This window comes from Mobula birostris, chromosome X (assembly GCF_030028105.1).
Source record: "Mobula birostris isolate sMobBir1 chromosome X, sMobBir1.hap1, whole genome shotgun sequence".
In the NCBI taxonomy this organism is placed as follows: domain Eukaryota; kingdom Metazoa; phylum Chordata; class Chondrichthyes; order Myliobatiformes; family Myliobatidae; genus Mobula; species Mobula birostris.
The window spans coordinates 72,640,290-72,662,349 of NC_092402.1; the positions used below are offsets into that span (position 1 = coordinate 72,640,290).

Here is a 22,060-nt window from a genome sequence, read left to right on the forward strand (position 1 = left end):
AGGGGTAATAACTGTTCCTGAACCTGGTGGTGTGCGTCCTGAGGCTCCTGTACCTCCTTTACCTCCCTCCTGATGGTGGTAGTGAGAAGAGAACATGACCTGGGTGGTGGTGTTCCTTGATGATGGATGCTGCTTTCCTGCAACAGCACTGTGTAGATGTGCTCAGTGGTGAGGAGGTCTTTACCTGTGATGGACTGAGCCACGTCCACTACTTTTTGTAGGATTTTCCATTCAAGAGCATTGGCGTTTCCATACCAGGCTGTGATGCAATGAGTCAATATACTCCCCTGTATATACAGAAGTGTTCACTCGTGAGCAGCGCCAGGCATACCGCAAAATGCAGTTTTACCGAACTGGCACTTCAGCACTTGGACATATGCGCTAAACAATCAACACCCTGCTCAAAAACCCTGCAGTTCTCTAATATTTAGTTGTAAATTCTGATGGAGAACTAAACTGACAAAAGGAAGAGATATCAAGTGCATCCTCATCTTCAATGATGATGGGGTGCAGCATGTGAATACCAAAGAATAAGGCAAGAGTGTTTTCTCATAGCAATGCCTTTTGACCTTTCGAAATCCATGCTGGCTCTCAAAGCAGTTCCTTTCTCTCCCTCGTTTCCCTGTAACCCATGAGGTTGGGTGGAGTATGTGAGTCTGGATTGAAGATTGGTTATTGCATAGAAAATCAAGTTTGAATAAACAGCCCTCTTTGTAGTTAATAGACAGTCACTAGTGGAGTGCTCTAAGCATCAGTTCTTGGCCCTTAATTATTTATGATTTATATGAAGTGACCTGGAGGAGGGAGCAGAGTTTAAGGTAGATTTTCATGTCATGTACATCACTGACATGAAAATAGGTGGGCAGACATGTTTCATGAGGATATTTGGGCTCTGAAACATGCCTGCTTGAGGATTAACAACTCGTTTTCAATCTGGACACATTGAAGCCTTCAGGCCTCAATATAGAATTCTCCACCTCACTCGCGCTTTCTTTCTGCTTGTATGAAAGGTAGCCATGTTTGCTGCCATCATACTGATTCAGATTATCTGTTTTTTTTTGCATATTCTGACCTGCTGGGCACATACCAGAGCCTTGTCATTAGCAGCACATTACACAGAAAAGAGGCTTAATCTAATTTTAACTGGGACATTAGGTCATCCAGTGTCATCCTATTTGCTGCTTCCATCTCGGATTCCTACATTATTCCCTCTTTCCTATTTCTGAAGGATCTTCTGAAACATGAACTGTCTCTCTTTCCACCAATGTAATCTGATCTGCTGAGTGTTTGTAGCACTTCCTTTTTTTAATATGTATTTCAAATTCCCAGCATCTGCTATGTTTTGTTTTTCAAATCCTTAATTATGCATCTTTGCCTCTTCTTCAGATCTCTATTGTGCCAAGCCAGTCTTCAACTTGTTGCCACCTGAAGTGATATCAAGAATTGCTGAAAACCTAAAAGGCAACACAGATTATGGGTTCTGATGGTATACTAGCTGTAGTATTGAAGGCTGTATTGCAGAACTAACAAATATACTGTAGTTTTAACACTAGCATCTCCCTGACGGTGTAAAAATTTGCCTAGCTTTATAATGTCTACAGAAAAGTAAACCCATTTCATTCCAACTAATTACTGCCGAATTAGGAGTGACAAAAGTGATGGGGGTGCCATTCTCACTGATGTCCATCTGGGTTTTAATGGGACCACCTGCTTCAGACATCATTACAGCTATAGTCCAAGCATGTACTAAAGAGCTACTTTTCAGAAATGAAGTGAGAATGAAAATCTTCGGTAGCTCTTGACTACAAACAGCCTGTGTAAAACTGGTAGAGGGCATCCCAGTGGTGTGAGTCATACCTCATTCGAAGCATGGTGATTGCTATTTTTAAAGTCTGTGAACACCAGGACATTAGAGGGGTTCACCAGAGTTCCAGGCCCAGCTACTGTTTCATCAGTGAATTTTGCTTCATCACAAGATCAGTAATGACAATTTTTGCTGCAGCTGGCTCAATCCTGTTCACAAATCACCAGAACATGAAGCGTTGAAGGCCTGTTGACACCAAAATGCAGGCAACATTCAGACACCAGCTGATATGTAGCAAATAATATTGTGTTGCTTGAACTAGAGACAGACAACATTCTAGGGATCACCATTGACCAAAGCTTCAATTGGGCCAGTTACATAAGTACTGTGGATGCCAGAGTAGGATGGTGTCTGGATTCTTTTAAGTGACTGGCTCAATTCCTGATATCTCCACCTGTATCTTATGGCCCCAAGCCAGGTGCAAGCATCACCTCACTTTTTGTCAACCTTCAAGGAACTGGACGTTATCCAAGACAAGTCAACCTGCTTGATTGGCATGCCACGCAGCACCATGTATCATAGCTGCAGTGTGCATCATCTCCAAAATGCATCACATATGTTAATTAGACAGCACCTTAAAACTTGTGACCATTACAACCAAGAGATCAAAGTTAGCATGTGCTCGTGAGCAGCCCACTGCCCACCTTTACAACAGCTATCGGTAGTGTGTGTTCATCATTGCCTAGCCAGTGCAGTTGACACCAGTAAGATAAATAAATGAAGTACAATCTCATGTTTTATTGATGCATTGTAACCCAGTCCATTAATACAGGGCTAATTAATAATAAGCCTACTGACAACATTGACTTGATCAGCTTGTTGCAGAACATGCCATAACATGAGCAGAGAACTGTCAGCCACACGCTGGGTTTAGTAGTTAATACATATTTGTTATCTTCTTTTCCCACCCACACCACCCTAGTTAGATATTTTAGGTCTACGTTGCTTTGTTCTAATGTTTGTAGGAGTCTTGGCTATGGCAGCATTATAGTGCATCATTCAGCTTGTGATTCAAAGAAATTTCAGATGTTGGAAATCAGAAATTAAAAATAGTATTCAGTGTTGTAATGAGCTAGGTATTTGCAGTAGGTTTAATCAATTATCTATTTAAAATGATTTTCTTTTATTTAAACAGTGAACTAAGGAAAAGATCTGGAAGATTTGCATATAGATGATAGCAGTAAAGTTTCAGCAGAAACTTTACTGAGATGTGTTCTTGGCAAACACCTAATATTTGAAAATGGGCATTTGAATTGTAGCTCTCTAAACAGAGCCCATCATCTGTAATTGTTCATTCAATATACTGTATGTTTCAATTCTATTGCCTACTGTTGAATTCACAAAAAGGCTGACTGGTTGTGCAGTCTAGGAGCACTCTTCCTGAGCTACATTTTTTGTATTTTACTAAAATATTTGAGAGAGAGAGAGTCAGTTTTTCACTAAATGTCTTTCAGGCTAACTCGTTGCCAGCCGAGAAGCTCCAAGAGATCCAGAAGGCCATTGAACTGTTTTCTGTTGGTCAAGGTCCAGCAAAGAGTATGGAGGAGGCAACCAAACGCAGTTACCAGTTCTGGGATACCCAGCCAGTGCCAAAGCTTGGTAATGTCGAAAGATTTTATAGTGGGCATTGTCCAGGTTGTAATGGATAAGGTCAGCAAATCCATAAAATAACACTGGACAGCAAATTTTTTTTGAAAGTGTTGCTTCCTCTGAATTTTTTTGTGGTTATGGTAGACCGCTTGAAGCTGAACACAAATATAATTTCAGACTACTTGTATTGCATAGGAATCTGGAGAAACAAGAAATTAACTTTTATTGAATATAATGCATTTAATTGCATAACAGTGCTGATACTTTGTAATAGTTCAACTAAGCTAAAATGCTTTGTTGATGATTTTCATTTGTACTCTGTGTCTGAGGCTTCTTGCTTAAGTGTCCAACGATAATCAGCCAGCATTGATGGATTCCAGTTGCCCTGATACCGGTTCTCCATGACCACAATGTCCTGGTGAATCCTTTCACCATGCTCGTCACTGACAGTGCCAAGGTTTGCAGGGAAGAAGCCTAAATGGGAATGCTGAAAATGAATCTTTAGTGACATGTTTCACTTCATGGTTTTGTATGCTTGAAGCATGTTGTCAGCCAGCTGCATGTAATTTGGTGTTCTGTAGTTGCCAAATAAAATTCAACATCCTTGAATGCCTTCCATGCGATTTTCTCCAGTCCCACTAGAAGTTCTTCGAATTGCTTGTCATTGGTGACCTGCTTGATTTGTAGACCAACAAAAATGACTTCTTTAATCTTGGCATCAGTTCTTCTGGCAAACATCTGTCTCAAATATCGAAATCCTTCATGGAAATTTTTGTGCCTCGTGACAGCAGTCATTCTGCTTTTCTGCTTTTGCCTTTGACAACCCCAAGTCTCTCACTAGGTCACTTAACTAAGATTGAGTTATCAGGTGAGGCCCACTTGACAAAATCTCTGTCGTTTTCCATTCCTGGCTTGTGCATCGTGGCATCTTCGTCTGCCTCCCGTAGACTCCATGTCTCTGGTGGCTTTAGTACCGGAAGACTATCGTCATGCGGCACAGGTCTCATGGCTGAAGGGAGATTGGGGTATTCAATGGATTTCTTGTTTTTAGCAGAGAAAGCAGACACACTGGTCAGACAGAAGTAGCAGTCTGTCACATGACCCTTCTGCTCTTGCCATATCACTGGGACAGTGCATAGCATTGACTTCCAAGTACCTCTGAGCCAAGCTCTACCATCGACACCAGACGCAACGCGCAACGCAATAAATGTGAGGAACCCAGGCTTTGTCTTAGTTGCTAATTTTATACCCAAAGTACAGCTCATAGACTTTTCTTAATAAGAGGAGTCGTGCTCCATCTTTGAGATTTAAGCGTATACTCAGCATTAATATATCAAAGTATCGCGGCTGTTGCAACATTTGCCAGACATTTTGCTGTCACAAGTACTCTTGAAAATACAGTTACTTTATTATAAAGAGTACACATAGTATGCTATGCGCGTAGAGCATGCGCATCAACATAATCGCAAACCAACATTCATGTAAACACAATGCATGGAATGATATGTGCATGATGCTTTTATGGCCTTTTTGAAAACCTATCCTGCCATGCAGCATCCGCCCAAACAAAGTCTACCCACGCATGCCTAGAGAAGATAGAAAACTTTTCAGTTTACATTGTGGGCAGCATTTTAATTGACTTGAATTATAAAGTAAAATAACAAATATAGGCGATTGCGAAAAAAAAAGTGCATGATAGGGAAATTTCATGGTGATTTTCATGATCAGCAGCCCAAAATCCATAAGATACACCCAAAAGTATTCAGGAAGCAAAATCTTTGTTGTCCAGTGTAATTTGTAGAGATGGAGGGTGGTGAAACGTTGAAATATTTTGGTATTGATAAAAGTCGTTTTTATAAGAATTTGTCCAATCTGTGTTTCCCCTTAACACCAGCACACTGGAACCCTGCACATTATCAACAGCCTACCACATGACTAGAGCCAGCATTGGAAACAGATAAAGATTGATGTGGATGTCAAAAACTGGATTAGATGGCACTCAGCACAACAGCATTCTTAAAATAAGGATGTCTGGCAACAACTCGGAGCTGTGTATTTTGGTGGGCACAGTAGCGCAGCTCATAAAGCTGCTGCCTCATAGCTCTAGTGACCCAGGTTCAATGCTGAACTCCAGTGCTGTCTGTTGGAGTTTGCATATTCTGTCCCTGACTACTACTACTGGGTTTCTTCAGGGTGGATTTGCATTGGTAAGTGAATTGGCCACGGTAAATTACCTGAGGTATGTGTGTGAACCTTGGGATTATTGGGAGAATAAAACAGAACCAGTGTGAGTTGAGTTTAAAAAATTGTACTAGGTGATCAGTGTGGACTCGATGGGCTGAAGAGCCTATTTCTCTACTATACTGATTACTCTGTTTCTAGTTGCTCAAAGTTTGGAGGCCAGTGATGTGAAAGGGAGAGCGTCATCAATACAATGTAGACACCTCTCTATAAAATCCAAAACACTACTAGCTATATCCTCACTTGCCCCAAGATTTGTCCACAATTCACCTAAACTCAGTGACTGTGTCTGGCAGAGTTTCAAGTTTAAACCCTGCATTGTTTTCACAGGCCTCTTATTTATTGTCATCTTATCTTCATTAAACTCTAGCCCTGCAATTGTGTACTGCTGAAGTATTTTTTCAGTCACTTTCCCTTGAGTTCCCACAAGTTGTAGTCAGGTAACTCTATCCTGAGCATGTTATAATCTTAATCTAAGCATGTGTTGAGCCACATCTGAGGCTGTTGATAGTCTGTCTGCAGTGTTCCACTGTGATTCTTGAGGTGTATATCCAAAAAAAAAGCAAAATCTCTTTACCCTGACATAGTTTCCCATCATCATCCACTGTTGTGTTCAGCATCATACAGTTTGTTATATAAATGTTGAACCAGAATTTCTCTTGAATGTTCCCATGCTTAAACCATACGTATGGCTGTAGATCTGTTTATTGACCTTCTCCTCATGAGTATTTTTGTTAATTAGGCATTTGTTTCCTTCCGGTGACAGTCCTGTTGGGATAGTTAGACTGACTCCAAAGTTCCTCATATCTAATGAACCACCATGTCTTGGATCACTGAGCTACTGTGTTGGTAAACACTTTCTTCAAATTGAACTGCACTTTCATATCATAGTTGTGGAGAAGTACAGCAAAGAAACAGGCCCTTCTGCTCATCTAATCTGCACTGAAACAATTTCAAATGCTACTCCCGTCGACCTGCACTGGGAGCATAGTTCTCCGTACCTCTACCATCCATGTGCCTATCTAAATTTCTCTTAAACATTGAAATCAAGCTCACATGCACCACGTATGCTGGCAGCTCATTCCATGCTTTCGTGCCCTCTGAATGAAGACGTTTCCCCTCATGTTCCCCTTAAACTTTTCACCTTTCACTCTTAAGCCATGACCTCTGGTTGTAGTCCCACCCAACCTCAGTGGAAAAGGCCTGGTCGCATTTACTCTTATCTATACCCCTCATAGTTTTGTATACTTTCACCTAATCTCCTTTCAGTATTCTATGTTCAAGTCCTAACCTATTTAATCTTTCCTAATAACTCAGGTCCTTCAGAACCAGCAACATCCTTCTAAATTTTCTCTGCATTCTTTCAAACTTATTTACATCTTTTCTGTATGTAGGTGACCAAAATGGCACATAATACTCCAAATTAGGCCTCACTAATGTCTTATGCAACTTCAACATAACATCCTATCTCTTGTACTCAATATTTTGATTCATGAAGGCTAATGTGCTAAAAGCTTTCTTTACAACTCTATCTACCAGTGATGCATTCGTTGAATTATGGACCTATATTCCCATATCCCTTTGTTTTGCCTCACTCCTCAACCTACACTGGTTGGTCCGATCAAAGTGCAACCCCTTGCATTTGTCTGCATTAAGTTCCACTGCCATTTTTCAGCCTATTTTTCCAGCTGGTCCAGATCCCACTGCAAGCCATGGTAGCCATCCTCACTGTCCACTACACTCCCAATCTTGGTGTCATCTGCAAATTTGCTAATCCAGTTAACCACATTGTCATCCAGACTGTTGATATAGTTAACAAACAACAACAGACCCAACACTGATCCCTCTGGCACTCCACTAGTCACAGGCCTCCACTCTGAGAGGGAACCATCTATCTACAGGTCAACCTTCTATAATCCGGTACCATTGGGACCCGAGGAGTGTCAGATTAGTGAAAATGTCGAATTACAGAAGGATCACATTAAGCAATAGCTAACCGCCTCATCATACCTTTAAAATATCTAAGGATTCAAAGGTTCATTTAATGTCAGAGAAATGTATACAATATACATCCTGAAATGCTTTTTCTTCACAACCATCCACAAAAAACAGAGGAGTGTCCCAAAGAATGAACAACAATTAAATGTTAGAACCCTTAAGTTCCACCCCTCCCCACCGGCAAAAAATAAAGCGCACCCACTACCAGCACTCAGGTGTGAGCTAAGCAATAGCAAGGACACAGACTTGCAGTTACCCCAAAGGCTACATTGCACTCGCAGTTATTAAGGGAATCCTCATTAGTTTCTTTTCCTCCGCTTAGTAATATACTTAAATTCAGCAGGTCACCACGTCTGATCTGAGGTCATAGGCAGAAGAAAATGGAGCGTCGTCCAGGTGACGCCGGAGGGCAGTGCGCGACTGCCGGCAGGCGGGCGAGAAGGCAGACCGGCCCAGTGCGCACCAGCTCCCCCGCTGCTGGCGGGTGAGACGAGCAGGTGCCAGGCAGCCGTGCCTCATGCAAATGATATTAATAAATGCAGGAAAACAAGCAGGAATCGCCTGTCTGTGCTTACAAGAGTGCGCCAACACATGAACAGATCTAATGCAACCAAAGTAATGCGCAGCAGATTGGCACGATGGCCTGGAAAATTTGAAATTACAGTTGCGTGGAAAATCTGAAATCAGTGCGGATTATCGAAGGAACCGGATGCAGGTAGTCGGATTAGTGAAAGTCGACCAGTACTACCACTCTCTCGTTTCACCCACAAAGCCAATATCTAATCCAATTTACTACCTCATCTTGAATGCTGAGCAACTGAACCTTGTTGGCCAGCCTCCCATGAGGGACCTTGTCAAATGTCTTGTTAAAGTCCATGTAGACAACATCCACTGCCTTGCCTTCATCCATTTTCCTGGTAATTTCCTTGAAAAATTCTAGAAGATTGATTAGACATGACCTACCACGCACGAAGCCATGCTGACTATCCTTAATCAGGCCATGTCTATCCAAATAGTTGTATATCCAGTCCCTTAGAATATCTTCCAATAACTTTCTCACAGCTGTCAGACTTGCCGGCCTATAATTTCCTGGTTTTTGTTCAGAGCCTTTCTTAAACAGCGGAACAGCATTGGCTATCCTCCAATTCTCTATCTCACCGGTCACTAAGGATGATATAAGTATTTCTGCTAGGGCCCCGGCAATTTCTGCACTTTCCTTCTGCAGGGTCCCTGGGGATTTAGCTACCCTAATTTGCCTCAGGACAACCAACACCTCTTCCTCTAATCTGTTTAAGGTCCATGAAGTTGATGCTGCATTACCTCACTTCTATAAACTCTGTGCCAATCTCCTGATTAAATTCAGATGCAAAAATTTAATTTTAAGATCTCCGTCATATCTTTTGTCTCCATACTTGGATTGCCATTCGGATCTTCCAGAGGACCAATTTTGTCCCTTGAAACCCTTTTGCTCTTAATATATCTGTAGAAACCCTTGGAATTCTCCTTCACCTTGTCTGCTAGGGCAACCTCATGCTGCCTTTTAGCCTTCCTGGTTTCTTTCTCAAGTGTTCTCTTGCATTTCTTATACTCCATAAGTACCTCATCTGTTCCTACCTGCTTATACCTGCTATGCCCCTCCTTTTTTTTTCCCTTAACCAGGGCCTCAATATCTTGAAAAACAAGTTTCCCTACACCTGTTATCTGTACCTTTTATTCTGACAGCTATATACAAGCTTTTGAAGGCATCCCACCTACCAAGTACACCTGTCCCAGTTCACACTTGTCAGATTCTTTCTGATACCACCAAAATTGGCTCCTCTCCAATTTAGAATCTCAACTCGCAGATCAGACTTATCTTTTTGCACATTTGAAACTAATGGCATTTTCATCACTATTTGCAAAGTGTTCCCCTACATAAGCTTCTGTCATCTGCCCTACCTCATTCCCTAATAGAAGAGCCAGTATCGCGCACTCTCTCATTGGGACCTCTATGTACTGATGAAGGAAAGTTTCCTGAACACATTGGACATACTCTGTCCCTTCTAGTCCTTTTACAGTATGAGATTCCCTGTCAATATGTGGAAAGTTAAAATCACCTACTTCAACAAATTTATGTTTCTTGCAATAGTTTGTGATCTCTCTACAAACTTGGTCCTCTAAATCCCTCAGAATGTTGGGTGGTCTGTAATATAGCCCCATTAATGTGGTCATACCTTTCTTATTTCTCAGTTCCACCCATAATGCCTCACTAAACAAGTTCTCCGATCTGTCTTGACTAGTAATGCTCCACCTCCTCCTTTAATCCCTCCTGTTCTATTGCATCTAAAACAATGGAACCCCAGAATATTGGGCTGCCAGTCCTGTCCCTCCTACAACCAAGTCTTACTAATGGCTACAATGTAATAATTCCAGGTGTTGATCCGTGCCGTAAGGTCATCCGCCTTTCCTGTAATATTTCTTGCATTGAAGTTTACGTAGCCGAGGACTCTAGTCTCAACATGCTCAACCTTTTGATTCCTGACTTTGTCTGAGGTCTTACCAACATCTGCCTCCATAACCTCTCCACTAACTGTTCTGACACTGGTTCCCATCCCCTTCCAACTCTATTTTAAACCCCACCGTGCAGCATTAACAAACATTCCTGCTAGGATATTAGTCCCCTCCAGTTCAGGTTCTTCTGTACAGGTCTCACCTTTCCTGGAAGAGAGCCCAATGGTCCAAAAATCTAATGCCCTCCCTCCTACATCAGCTCCTTGGCCACATGTTAAACTGTATAATCTTCCTAGTTCTGGCCTCACTAGCACCTGGCACGGATAGCAATCCTGAGATCACAACCCTGGAACTCCTGCCCTTTAACTTGGCACCTAACTCCCTAAGGAGAACCTCATCACTCGTCCTACCCGTGTTGTTGTTACCTAAATGGACCATGACTTCTGGCTGTTCCTCCTCCCACCTAAGAATGCTGAGGACGTGATCTGAGATGTCCCAAACCCTGGCACCTGGGAGGCAGCATACCATGTGGAAATCTCGTTCTTGTCCACAGAGCCTCCTTTCTGCTCCCCTAACAAATGAATCCCCTGTCGCCACAGCTCGGCTCTCCTCTTCCCCCAAACCACTTCTTTTCTGAGTCACAGAGCCAGGCTTAGTGATGAAGACCTGAGCTCTCTGACTTTTGTTTGCTAGGTCATCCCCCCACAACAGTATCCAAAATGGTTTACCTGTTGTCGAGGGGGCGGCCACAAGGGTACTCTGCACTGCCTTTTTAAACCCCTTCTCCTTCTTGACTATTACCCAGTGTCCAGTGTCCTGCACCCTGGGAGTCACTACCTCTCTTCTGTCTACCTCTCTCTATCACTCTCTCAACCTCCCAAATGATGCTGAGTCCAGTTTCACCTCCAGCTCCTTCACGTGGAGTGTTAGAAGGTACGACTGGATGTACTTCTTGCAGGTGAAGTCGTCAGGGACACTGGAGGTCTTCCTGCCTTCCCACATCTCGCAAGAGTAGCAGTCCACTATCCTGCCTGGCATCTCTACTGCAAATATAAAGAAGGAATAACAATAAACTGTGGAGGTGGGGGGGAAGGAATTCTACCTTCAGCTTTTTTTCCTTCTCTCACTGAAGCCTCAAACAATTAAAGCCTAAACATCTCCGCTCTAATGATGCCCATTCTGCTTACCCAGTCTTACTTCAATTTAATTTGTTTTTGCCAATCAATCCTGAACGCTGACTGGCTGCTGCTCAAAGCACCAAACTGCCACAAGTCGCTGCCCTTTCTACTCAATCAGCGAACCTGAGTGAGCTACATATAAGGCTTCTGATCTCCAATTTGCCGCTGCTCAAAGCACCAAACTGCCGTGTCGCTACCTTTTATACTCAATCGGTGAACCTGGGTGAGTTACATTTTCTCAGGGTTCTGGTCTCCAATTTGCCGCTGCTCAAAGCTCCAAACTGCCACAAGTCGGTGTCTTTTTCTACTCGATCAGCGAACCTGAGTGAATGATGTCTTCTCAGGTTTCCAATCTCCGATTTGCAGTTGCTCAAAGCTCAAAACTGCCGCAGGTTGCTGCCTCTACTCAATCAGCAAGTAGAATTATGATCCTATTCAAGTAATTATGATTTCTTCCTACTTAACTGCACTGTATTATAGTGATATTTCTGTTTCAAATCAGGCCTAGAACCCCTCAACGTCTCTCTGAATTTTGGCATTGGAGCTGGTATCTTTTGTGGTCATACTGTAACTTGTGCAGGCGACTGCTTCTCAGTGCCAGTCCTTTTCTAACGTATTACTTATGTGCTTGTACTGTCTCAGAGCTAGATAGTTTAGCAATTGCACTGCAACTAAAAAAAAAATTCATTGGTTTAAACTCCCATCTTGTTGCAGGTGAAGTAGTGACTGTGCATGGCCCTATTGAGCCAGACAAGGCTAATATTCGACAAGAGCCCTACAGTCTACCACAAGGGTTTCTGTGGGATGCCCTGGATCTTGGGAATGCTGAAGTGGTGAGTCAGTTACTTCTTGATGTGTATTGCAGAGTTTGTAATTACATTTTTTTGTATATTGCTGTTGTTTGATGCCCTTAAATGTATAATTCAGTGTCATAGTGTGTGATGTTTTAAATGAGCATGTTGGAAAATCCTCAGTCTTTCACTTCTGAAATCCAAAAAATACCCAAACAATTTAGATGCTTATTATAAATTCCATTTACTTGAATTGAACTGCTTGAGTAGCCTTTGAGAAGGGTGGATTTACAGTGAATTTGGTTTGGTATACAATTTTGCTTGGTGCAAAGATGTTCAATGGCCATGCTTAATATAAATATAATTCAGAATTAGGAACATATTTTGTTTTGCTACTCACAAATGATATCCTAATCCCCCTTGGAATGATTATGTGCAATGTCCTGTGCAGTTGCAAGAAAGTTTGTGAACACTTGTAATTACCTGTTTTTTTTTCATTAATTACTCATAAAATGTGGTCTGATCTTCACCTAAGTCACAATAATAGACAAACACAATCTGCCCAAACTAATAACACACACACAATTGTATTTCTCGTCAATACTGAGTACACCATTTAAACAATCGCAGTTGAGGTTCGAAAAAATATGTGAACCTCTGGGGTAATGCCTTCTACAAAAGTTATTTGGAGTCAGGTGTTTCAATCAATGAATGCTGAAGGAGATGGAAAAAACCCAAGGGTAACAGCAAAAGACTTATAGAGTCTCTGTTCATGGTCACTATAAGAAAAATACTGAACAAGAATGGTGTTCATGGAAGGACACCACGGAGGAAACCACTGCTCTCCAAAAAAAAAACATTGCTGCACGTCTCAAGTTTGTAAAAGACCACCTGGATGTTCTACAACGCCTCTGGGACAATGTTCTGTGGACTGATGAGACAAAAGTTGAACTTTTTGGCAGAAATACACACCACTATGTTTGGAGGAAAAAGGGCATTGCATACCAGCATGAAAACCTTATCCCAACTGTGAAGCACGGTGGAAGGAGTATCATGGTTTGGGACTGATTTGCTGCCTCAGGGCCTGGACAGCTTGCAGTCGTTGAGGGAACAGTTAATTCAAAATTGTATCAAGACATTTTACAGGACAGTGTCAGGGTAATGATCCGTCACCTGAAGCTTAGTAGAAGTTAGATGATGCAATGAAACAAATGATCCGAAACACAAGTAAGTCAACAACACAAACACGAGGAAATCTGCAGATGCTGGAAATTCAAGCAACACGCACCAAAAAATGCTGGTGAACACAGCAGGCCAGGCAGCATCTATAGGAAGAGGTACAGTCGCCGTTTCAGGCCGAGACCCTTCGTCAGGACTAACTGAAGGAAGAGCTAGTAAGAGATTTGAGAGGGGGGGAGGGAGATCCGAAATGATAGGAGAAGACAGGAGGGAGAGGGGTGGATCTAAGAGCAGGAGAAGGGAGAGGATCATGGGACGGGAAGCCTGCGGAGAAAGAGATGGGGGGAGTGGAGCCCGGAGGGTGGAGAGCAGGCAAGGAGTTATAGTGAGAGGGACAGAGGGAGAAAAAAGGGGGAAAAAATAAAAAATGTATAAAAATATATATTAAATAAATAAATAAGGGATGGGGTGTGAAGGGGAGGAGGGGCATTAACAGAAGTTAGAGAAGTCAATATTCATGCCATCAGGTTGGAGGCTACCCAGACAGAATATAAGGTGTTGTTCCTCCAACCTGAGTGTGGCTTCATCTTTACAGTAGAGGAGGCCGTGGATAGACATATCAGAATGGGATGTGGAATCAAAATGTGTGGCCACTGGGAGATCCTGCTTTCTCTGGCGGACAGAGCGTAGGTGTTCAGTGAAACGGTCTCCCAGCATGCGTCGGGTCTCATCAATATATAGAAGGCCGCACCGGGAGCACCGGACACAGTATATCACCCCAGGCAAAGTGTCACCTCACCTGGAAGGACTGTCTCGGGCCTTGAATGGTGGTGCTTTCAAATCTCTTACTATCTCTTCTTTCAGTTAGTCCTGACGAAGGGTCTCGGCCTGAAACGTCGACTGCACCTCTTCCTACAGATGCTGCCTGGCCTGCTGCGTTCACCAGCAACTTTGATGTGTGTTGCTTAAATCAATAACATAATGGTCTAGAAAGAAGAAAATCTGTGTTTTGGAATATCCAAGTCAGAGTTCAGACCTTACCTGAAGAGGGCTGTCCATGCAAGGTATCCAGAGATATTAATGAAGTGTAGCAGTTTTGTATGAAAGAATAGTCTAAAATTCCTCTTCGCTGTTGCACAGGTCTGAACAGCAGCTACAGGAAATATTTGGTAGAGGTTATTGTTGCTAAAGGAGGTTCTACACTAGTTTTTAATACAAGGATTCACATAATTTTTCCAGCCTGGACTGTGGATGATTAAACAATGCGTTCAATAAAGACGTGAAAATTACAATTGTTTGTGGGTTATTAGTTTAGGCAGATTGTGTTTGTCTATTATTGTGACTTAGACGAAGATCAGACCACATTTTATGAGTAGTTAATGCAGAAAACCAGGTAATGCAAAGGGTTCACAAACTTTTTCTTGCTACTATAAATGAGTGGCACATCTAGTAGAGACATTGCCTCTCAGCTCCAGCTGGGTTGAATCCTGATCTCCACTGCTGTCTGTATGTAGTTTGCACATGCTCCTGTGATTTTTGTGGTTTCCTCTGGGTTTTTTCCGTTTCCTTCCACATCCGAATGACATGAGAGCTGGTACATTAATTGCCCACTGTATATTGCCCTTAATGTGTAGATGGGTGGTAGAATCTAGGGCAGTTGATGGGATTGTGCAGAGAATTTACAAATAAGCAAGGTAGATGTTGGTGTGGAATTGGTGGACCAAACGACCTGTTTTAACGACTTGTCCTTATGACCCTATATGAATTTGAAGAGGTACCACTTGTATAAATCTGCTGAATTTGATTCCAGTCTGGGATTTGGTCTCTGCCTTGGTGTATGTGAACTCTTTTGTTACAACAGTGAGGTGAATCTAGTTATCTGTGTGTTTGAATCTTCAGCTGAAAGAGTTGTACACCTTGCTGAATGAGAACTATGTGGAGGATGATGACAATATGTTTAGGTTTGATTACTCGCCTGAATTCTTATTGTGGTAAGTAAAATAACCGGTTATAAGTTAAATTTATAACTGTGCTTTCAGCTATGAGAAGGTATCTCCGTTTTAGCTCTAATCAATGCTATAACTAATCTGGGTAGCATAGTTAAGTTGAGTAGCATCATTGTTCCCAGTGTCAATTTAGATAACTCTAATTAGGTGCAGAGCAGAGCTGTCTATATAAAGTGGTGCTCTTGACTCCGATACAGTGTGAGCTGTGAGGTGGTATACAGTGTAAATGATAGAGCTGTACTTTGAGGAGGTGGGATGTTACACGTTGTGACAATGACTAAGCTGTGAACCAAAGTGAGAGGAAGGAGATTTATACACTCTGTGATTACTAATAGCATACATACCAAGCTATTATGTGAGGAGATGAGCTAATAACATGGATTGCATAGATTGCGTTTACAATCACATTATTTTTGTTTAAATCTTTTGTTCTCTTGCCCTTTGTAAGTGAAAAAGTTAAGGACTTCTGTACCCTGCCCAAACTTTGTTTAAAGAAAATTTAGAAACTCATAACCTAATAAAAGAAAGATTATAAGAAAACTAAAGTAGTTACTTGTAATTTGGGTAAGTTGGCACAGATAGAGCATTCTAACAAAAGTTAGCTGATGTACTGTACCATTTCTGTTTTTCATATCCGTTTGTCCTAAACAAATAAAAAAACATTTTTAAACATCTTTAATTTGGAATGCATGATATGTTGCCTGCTTTTTTTAAAAAGACATTATATGCCTAGTTAATATCATAGTGTTAAAATCAAATGTAAATAATTGTGTGCAAGGGACATAACACTATTGTCATCTCCTCATTCCTTCTCCACCTGGATTAAGAAGCCAATGCCAATGTAGGAACTGCTGACCTTTCCAAAAATAGGAAGGAGGTGGCTGACTGAAGTTAAGGTTGGTGGTGTAGAGGTGCAGGTAGATAGTTTGCAAGCTAGCTCACCCCTTCCACTTATATTGGACTTCTCTATGTTCAAAGAGCATGCACTGATGTCCTCAATACCTTGAATGTTCTTTCTCCACTTTGAGCATTTGTAATCCAGAGTTTCCAAGAAGTCAGTACAAATATGACACTTCTAAACACTTCCACATCTCTGTCTCTCTATTCCCCTGTCTGCCTGGTAACCTCCCACAAAAGAACTCAGAAAAGTATCACAAGATCACAAGGAAATAGGAGCTAGGAATAGGCCACCTCGCCTCTTGAGCCTTCGGTGTTCTTCTTCACCCCGTCAACCCTGCTACGGCAGTAACCCCCGAGAGCAACTCGCCAGAGTCCTGTCTTGGGCCAGTCTTCAAGTCCAGCTGTGGCCCATCAATATGTCTTCTAAGTGAAGATCATTCCTCTCCCAGGGATGATGTCTTTGGAGCTCCTGTTGGTGTTTACTCTGTAGTGCTGGGTTTTTATAGGATGTGGTTGCTAGCCCCATGCCCAACACTCCTCCTTTGGCAGTCAGGCTTGGGACTGTCCGTGGTGGAGTTAAGCCAGTTCTCTATGATACTCAATTTTCCAATTTTTCAATTTTTCAAAATTTGATCCACTTCCACTTTTTATACTAATAGTGATCCTGCCTTGACCACCTTGGGGTAGAGAATCCCAGAGATTCATTACATTCTGTGAAAATAAGTTCCCACACATCTCGATTTTAAAATGACTTTCCTTTACTTTGTAATAATATTCCCTCATTAAAGACTCTCCAGAGTGAAAACATCATGACACCTACCCAGTCATGTCCCTTCAGGATCTTGCACGTCTCCATAAGGACACTCATTCTTCTAAACTCCAAGGAATACGTTGTCATATAGCACAGGAACAAGCTATTTGGCCCTTCATGTCCACACTGACAGATCAGTCATTAATCTATAGCCTAACACTACCTTTCACACTGTCAGTAATTTCACCTAATCTTTGTGTCATGTACAATCTTGCTGACCATGCCTCTTGTATCCACATACAACTCATCCACTTTTTTTACAGCAAGGATCCCAACACTGATCCTTGAGTGTCATCAATAGTCACAAGCATCCAATCACTAAAACAGCCCTCTGCCATTGTCTTCTATCACCAACAAATTTTGGATCTAATTTGCCAACTTGCCTTGGACCTTATCTTTTGGACCAGTCTCCCTTGTGGCACTTTGTCAATGGCCTCTGTGAAGTCCATCTACTGCATTCCATCAGCAATACATTTTTCTATCGCTTCAAAATAATTTGGTTAGTTTAGTCAGACAGGATCTGCCCTTGACAAAATCATGCTAGCTTTCTCTAATTAGTCCTTTCCAAATGATTGTAATCCTGCCCCTCAGTTTTTTTCCCCCTATTATTTTCCTGCTAATGATTTCTGGCTGTAGTTGTTGGACTTTTCCCTGCTGCCCTGCTTGGGGTAAAATGGGGGACCATATTTGCTGTCCTCCAGTCTTCTGGTACCTTACTTGTGGCCAGCGAAGATGTAAAAATCTCAACCAGAGCCCCTGCAATCTCCTCCCCTGCCTCTCCTAGTAGCCTGGGACAAATCTCATCTGGCACTGGAAATTAACCCATTTTTAAGACCACTCGGGCATTAAATACCTCATCTTTATTTATAGAGCTTGCACTGGAATTTCATCTTCCTCTTCACTGAACTCTCCCACTACTAGGAGAGAGAAGTCTGTTTCTTTTGTGACTACTGATGGAAAAATATTCATTTAGAACCTCATCTATATTTTCTGACTCCATTTATTGATTAACCCTGACGTGCTTGCTCTTTCCCTTGTTATTCTTTTGCCCTCAATATACTTGTAAATCACCATTGGCTTTAATCCTTCTCCCAGTGATATTTGTGACCTTTCGTAGCTTTCCTAATTAAGTGTCTCCCTACACTTTTGATAATCTTGACAGATCTCTCCTCTTAAGGCATTTATGTCTGCCATATGTTTTCTATTTTTCACTTTATCCAAACATCAATGTCCCTCAACACCCAGGGTTATCTATACTTGTTAAATATATAGACCCCAATATGTTTGCCCTCTTGGTAGGACAGTCCTCTCATCCCAGGAACTAGCCTGGTTAATCTTTTCTGGGCAGCCTCTAATGCCACTATCCCCTGTTTTAGGTAAGGGAACTTAAATTGTGCACAGTGCTCTAGATGTTTGAGAATCCTTAGTCACTATCTGTCTGTCCACAAGTTGATCCAGTAATGGGCAGCACAGAGGTGAATTAAAATTTGGGATATGTTGGTGACTATTTTAGCATGACCTGTTGACACCTGTCTACATGTATACTATGGCTGCAGATTAAATCCTGCATGTATTCTTCAGATGCCAGATGTTCTTTAGTGATGAATTGGAATAACATTGTTTGGTGTTCTCTTTAGGGCTCTGCGTCCTCCTGGTTGGTTGCTCCAGTGGCACTGTGGAGTACGTGTTGTCTCCAACAAAAAATTAGTGGGCTTCATCAGTGCCATTCCAGCTAATATTCAGATTTACGACCAGTACGTAAGCTTGCTTCTTATTTTTGGTACTAACAAGTCTATAGTCAATAATTGGCTGATGCATCAGTTTTGTCCTCTGACTTTCCAAGTACTCATAGAACTTTAAGAACAATTATTTTTGCTTGAGATAGGTAGTAAAGGAGTAGCGTTTGTGATTGAGGTCAACAACAATGGCTTAATCATTAGCAGGAAGAAACTGCAGTTATGCAGGCTAACAACAGTAAGGTAGCTGAAGGGTATCAAAGCAAGAGTCATTAGTGAGTATATGAAAGCAAACAAAATTTCTTCAAATAATGCTGCTCAACAGAAAAAAAGTAGTTGAGGAAAATGGAAATGGACCAAGGACCAACGCTGGTGAAGCACTTCACATCACATAACTAGGTGAGGAAAGGAGAAAAAGATTTGTTAGTAAGTTCACAGATCACACATTGTGAATCCACAACAAAAATTTCCAAAAGAGATGGTGACATATAGATCATTTGTAGATATGAGTGGGGAAATGACAGATAAGAGTTTAACCTGGCCAAGTGTAAGGTGTTGCACTTTGGGGGATCATGCATACACAGCTACTGGCAGAACCCTTAATAGCATTGACATACAAGGAGATTGTGGGGTCCAAGTCCATAGCTTCCTGAAATTGGCTGCACATTGATAGGGTAGTAAAGAAGGTATATGGCACACTTGCCTTTATTAGTCAAGGCAGTGAGTTCAAGAATCAAGAAGTCGTGCTTAAACTTTAGAAAACTGATGAGGCCACATCTGAGTATTGCATACAGGCCTGATCACCACATTATAGAAAGGATGTGGAGGCTTTGGAGAGGGTGCAGAGAGTTTTACCAAGATGTTCCTGGGTTAGGAAATATTTGGTTTGAGGAGTGGTTGGGCAAACTTGGGTTGTTTTCTCTGGGGTGGCGGAGGCTGAAGGGAGATCTGGTAGAAATCATGAGAGGAGATAGAATAGATAGCTAGTACGTGGCTGGTATCACCTTCCTAGGGTTGAAATGTCTAGCACTAGAAGGCATGCATTTAAGGTGGGGGGGGGGTAAGTTCAAAGGAGATGTGGAGGGCAGGTTTTATACACAGTGGTTGTAATAGAGGCAAATACAGTAGAGACTTTTAAGAGGCTTAGATAGGCACATGCGTGTGCAGAGAATGGGGGAGTGTGGACTTGTTAAGCAGAAGGCACTAGTTTGGTTAGGCCTTTAATTACTATTTTAATGCAGTACAATATCCTGGGCTGATGGGTCTGTTCCTGTGCTGTACTGTTCTGTCTTCTAACCTGAACTGGATAGGTTAGTGTAGCAACAAGTGAGGCCAACTGATGAAGCGCTGTGTTCACCTGATGGAAAGCCACTAGATGGAAAAGGCGTGGTTCATTGTCATTGACTTATCCAAATTGAGAAGAATGAAAAGAGAAAGATTTACCATGGACTCTGTTACTTTGGTGACTTTAATTAATACCATTTCAGTCCAGCTCAGGGTGCAGGAATCTATCAACTTGCTCCAATCTACCATAGCAGAAAGCTGCTTGGGGAGTTGAGAGGCAACAGCAGGTTCAATTAGTTTGAAAGGGATGGGGTGAGCAGGGGTCCTAGCTTGTTTAAGAGAGTGGTAGTAGCAAATTGGAAAAGAAAGGACTTGGCTGATGGTAATACAACAAAGGAACTTGTGGATGTGCCCAAGATGTTATTTCATTTTTGTTTTGCTCCCATCTCATCTCATGCCTTCTTTCACTATGTCCACAGTACCTATCTTACCCCCTCAGTTCTATTCCCATTTTCCAATCAACACATATTAGCTAAGTCCTTTACCAATTTGCTATTACCACTCTCTTAAGGGAACTAGGTCCCTCTGCTCACCTCAGCTGTCACAGTGGTGTCTGAAATCTGAGCTAATATAAAATTCTGAATAATATAAAATTGCTTTTGTTTGAAATATCATAAGACCCTATTATTGTTTTGGCATTGGCCTAAAATTTCCTGCTTTCCCTCCCCTTTCTTAGCAACTCCCTGAGTTTGTCAGTGCTCAGCATGAGCATGCTGTATCATTCTGAACGTTGCTTCAAACCCCACTTTCTTACTCTCTCTGGTGCTGTATATATCCACCTCATCCACACTGTATTACACGTGCCCAAGTGGGTTAAGGCATTGGACTAGCTACCAGAATGTCGTGAGTTCGAGCCCCAGCTGAGGCAACGTGTTGTGTCCTTGAGCAAGGCACTTAATCACATATTGCTCTGCGACAACACTGGTGCCAAGCTGTATGGGTCCTAATGCCCTTCCCTTGGACAACATCAGTGGCGTGGAGAGGGGAGACTTGCAGCATGGGCAACTGCTGGTCTTCCATACAACCTTGCCCAAGCCTGCGCCCTGGAGAGTGAAGACTTTCCAGGCGCAGATCCATGGTCTCGCAAGACTAACGGATGCCTTAAACACTGTAATATTTTGTGATTACTTTCTGACTTGGTAACCAAGATTCCCCTTCCTGGTCCCATCTTCACTCTGTCACGTTCCCCATCATACTCACACTTTTTCATGATATTCATTATTTTCTCAACTGTTCTCAACATGCCCCCTTACTTGTTTTTCTTCCACACATCTTTATTTGGTGAGGCACGCTTTATTATATTTGATGTGGCGCCCTTGTAGTTTCACACTTCAGCGTTTGCCTCCTCTCTATCTTGTTATGATCACAAAGTCATGGACCATTTCAGTGTTTTATTTTCCAGAAAGTCCTTCTTTCACAGTGACACCCTATATTAACAATCTTGCCTCCTGCCGAAACTTCCTTAAAGATTATATGGCAGGAGACCATGCGTGAGACACTGGTAAAGGTGTTTGGAGTACATGGGACTCTGTATACTTGAAATTTCTGCCTCCACAGTTGCTGCTTGTTTTTCTTTTTTGATGCAGCTTATAAATCTGGGTTTTCTAGAGTTTACTTTTTCGTGTATCTGTAAACATGTCTTCTTTTTACCTCCAGCCAAAAGAAGATGGTGGAAATTAACTTCCTGTGTGTGCATAAAAAGCTACGAGCTAAACGGGTGGCTCCAGTTTTGATCCGGGAGATCACTAGGAGAGTCAACCTTGAAGGCAGCTATCAGGCTGTGTACACTGCAGGTGTGGTGTTGCCTAAACCCGTAGGCACTTGCAGGTATGGTCCAAGTTTTAGCAGGTTCTCCTTATCACAACGTACAACCCTTAGAATAAGCCTGCACCAAAGTAGAAATAATTTACCCAGGATAGGCATAGCAGAGGA

General features: G+C 42.0%; 1 protein-coding gene across 1 annotated transcript in view; it reads left to right on the forward strand.

Annotated features, from left to right (window-relative positions):
• The window catches only part of LOC140191807 (glycylpeptide N-tetradecanoyltransferase 1-like), a 95,908-nt gene that overhangs the window by 53,056 nt on the left and 20,792 nt on the right, over positions 1–22,060 (forward strand). The window contains exons 5-10 of the mRNA XM_072249588.1: positions 3,036–3,049; positions 3,319–3,463; positions 12,076–12,194; positions 15,231–15,322; positions 18,686–18,802; positions 21,785–21,955. Of these exons, the coding sequence (XP_072105689.1) occupies positions 3,036–3,049; positions 3,319–3,463; positions 12,076–12,194; positions 15,231–15,322; positions 18,686–18,802; positions 21,785–21,955 (658 nt within the window). The remainder of the gene's footprint in view (positions 1–3,035; positions 3,050–3,318; positions 3,464–12,075; positions 12,195–15,230; positions 15,323–18,685; positions 18,803–21,784; positions 21,956–22,060) is intronic.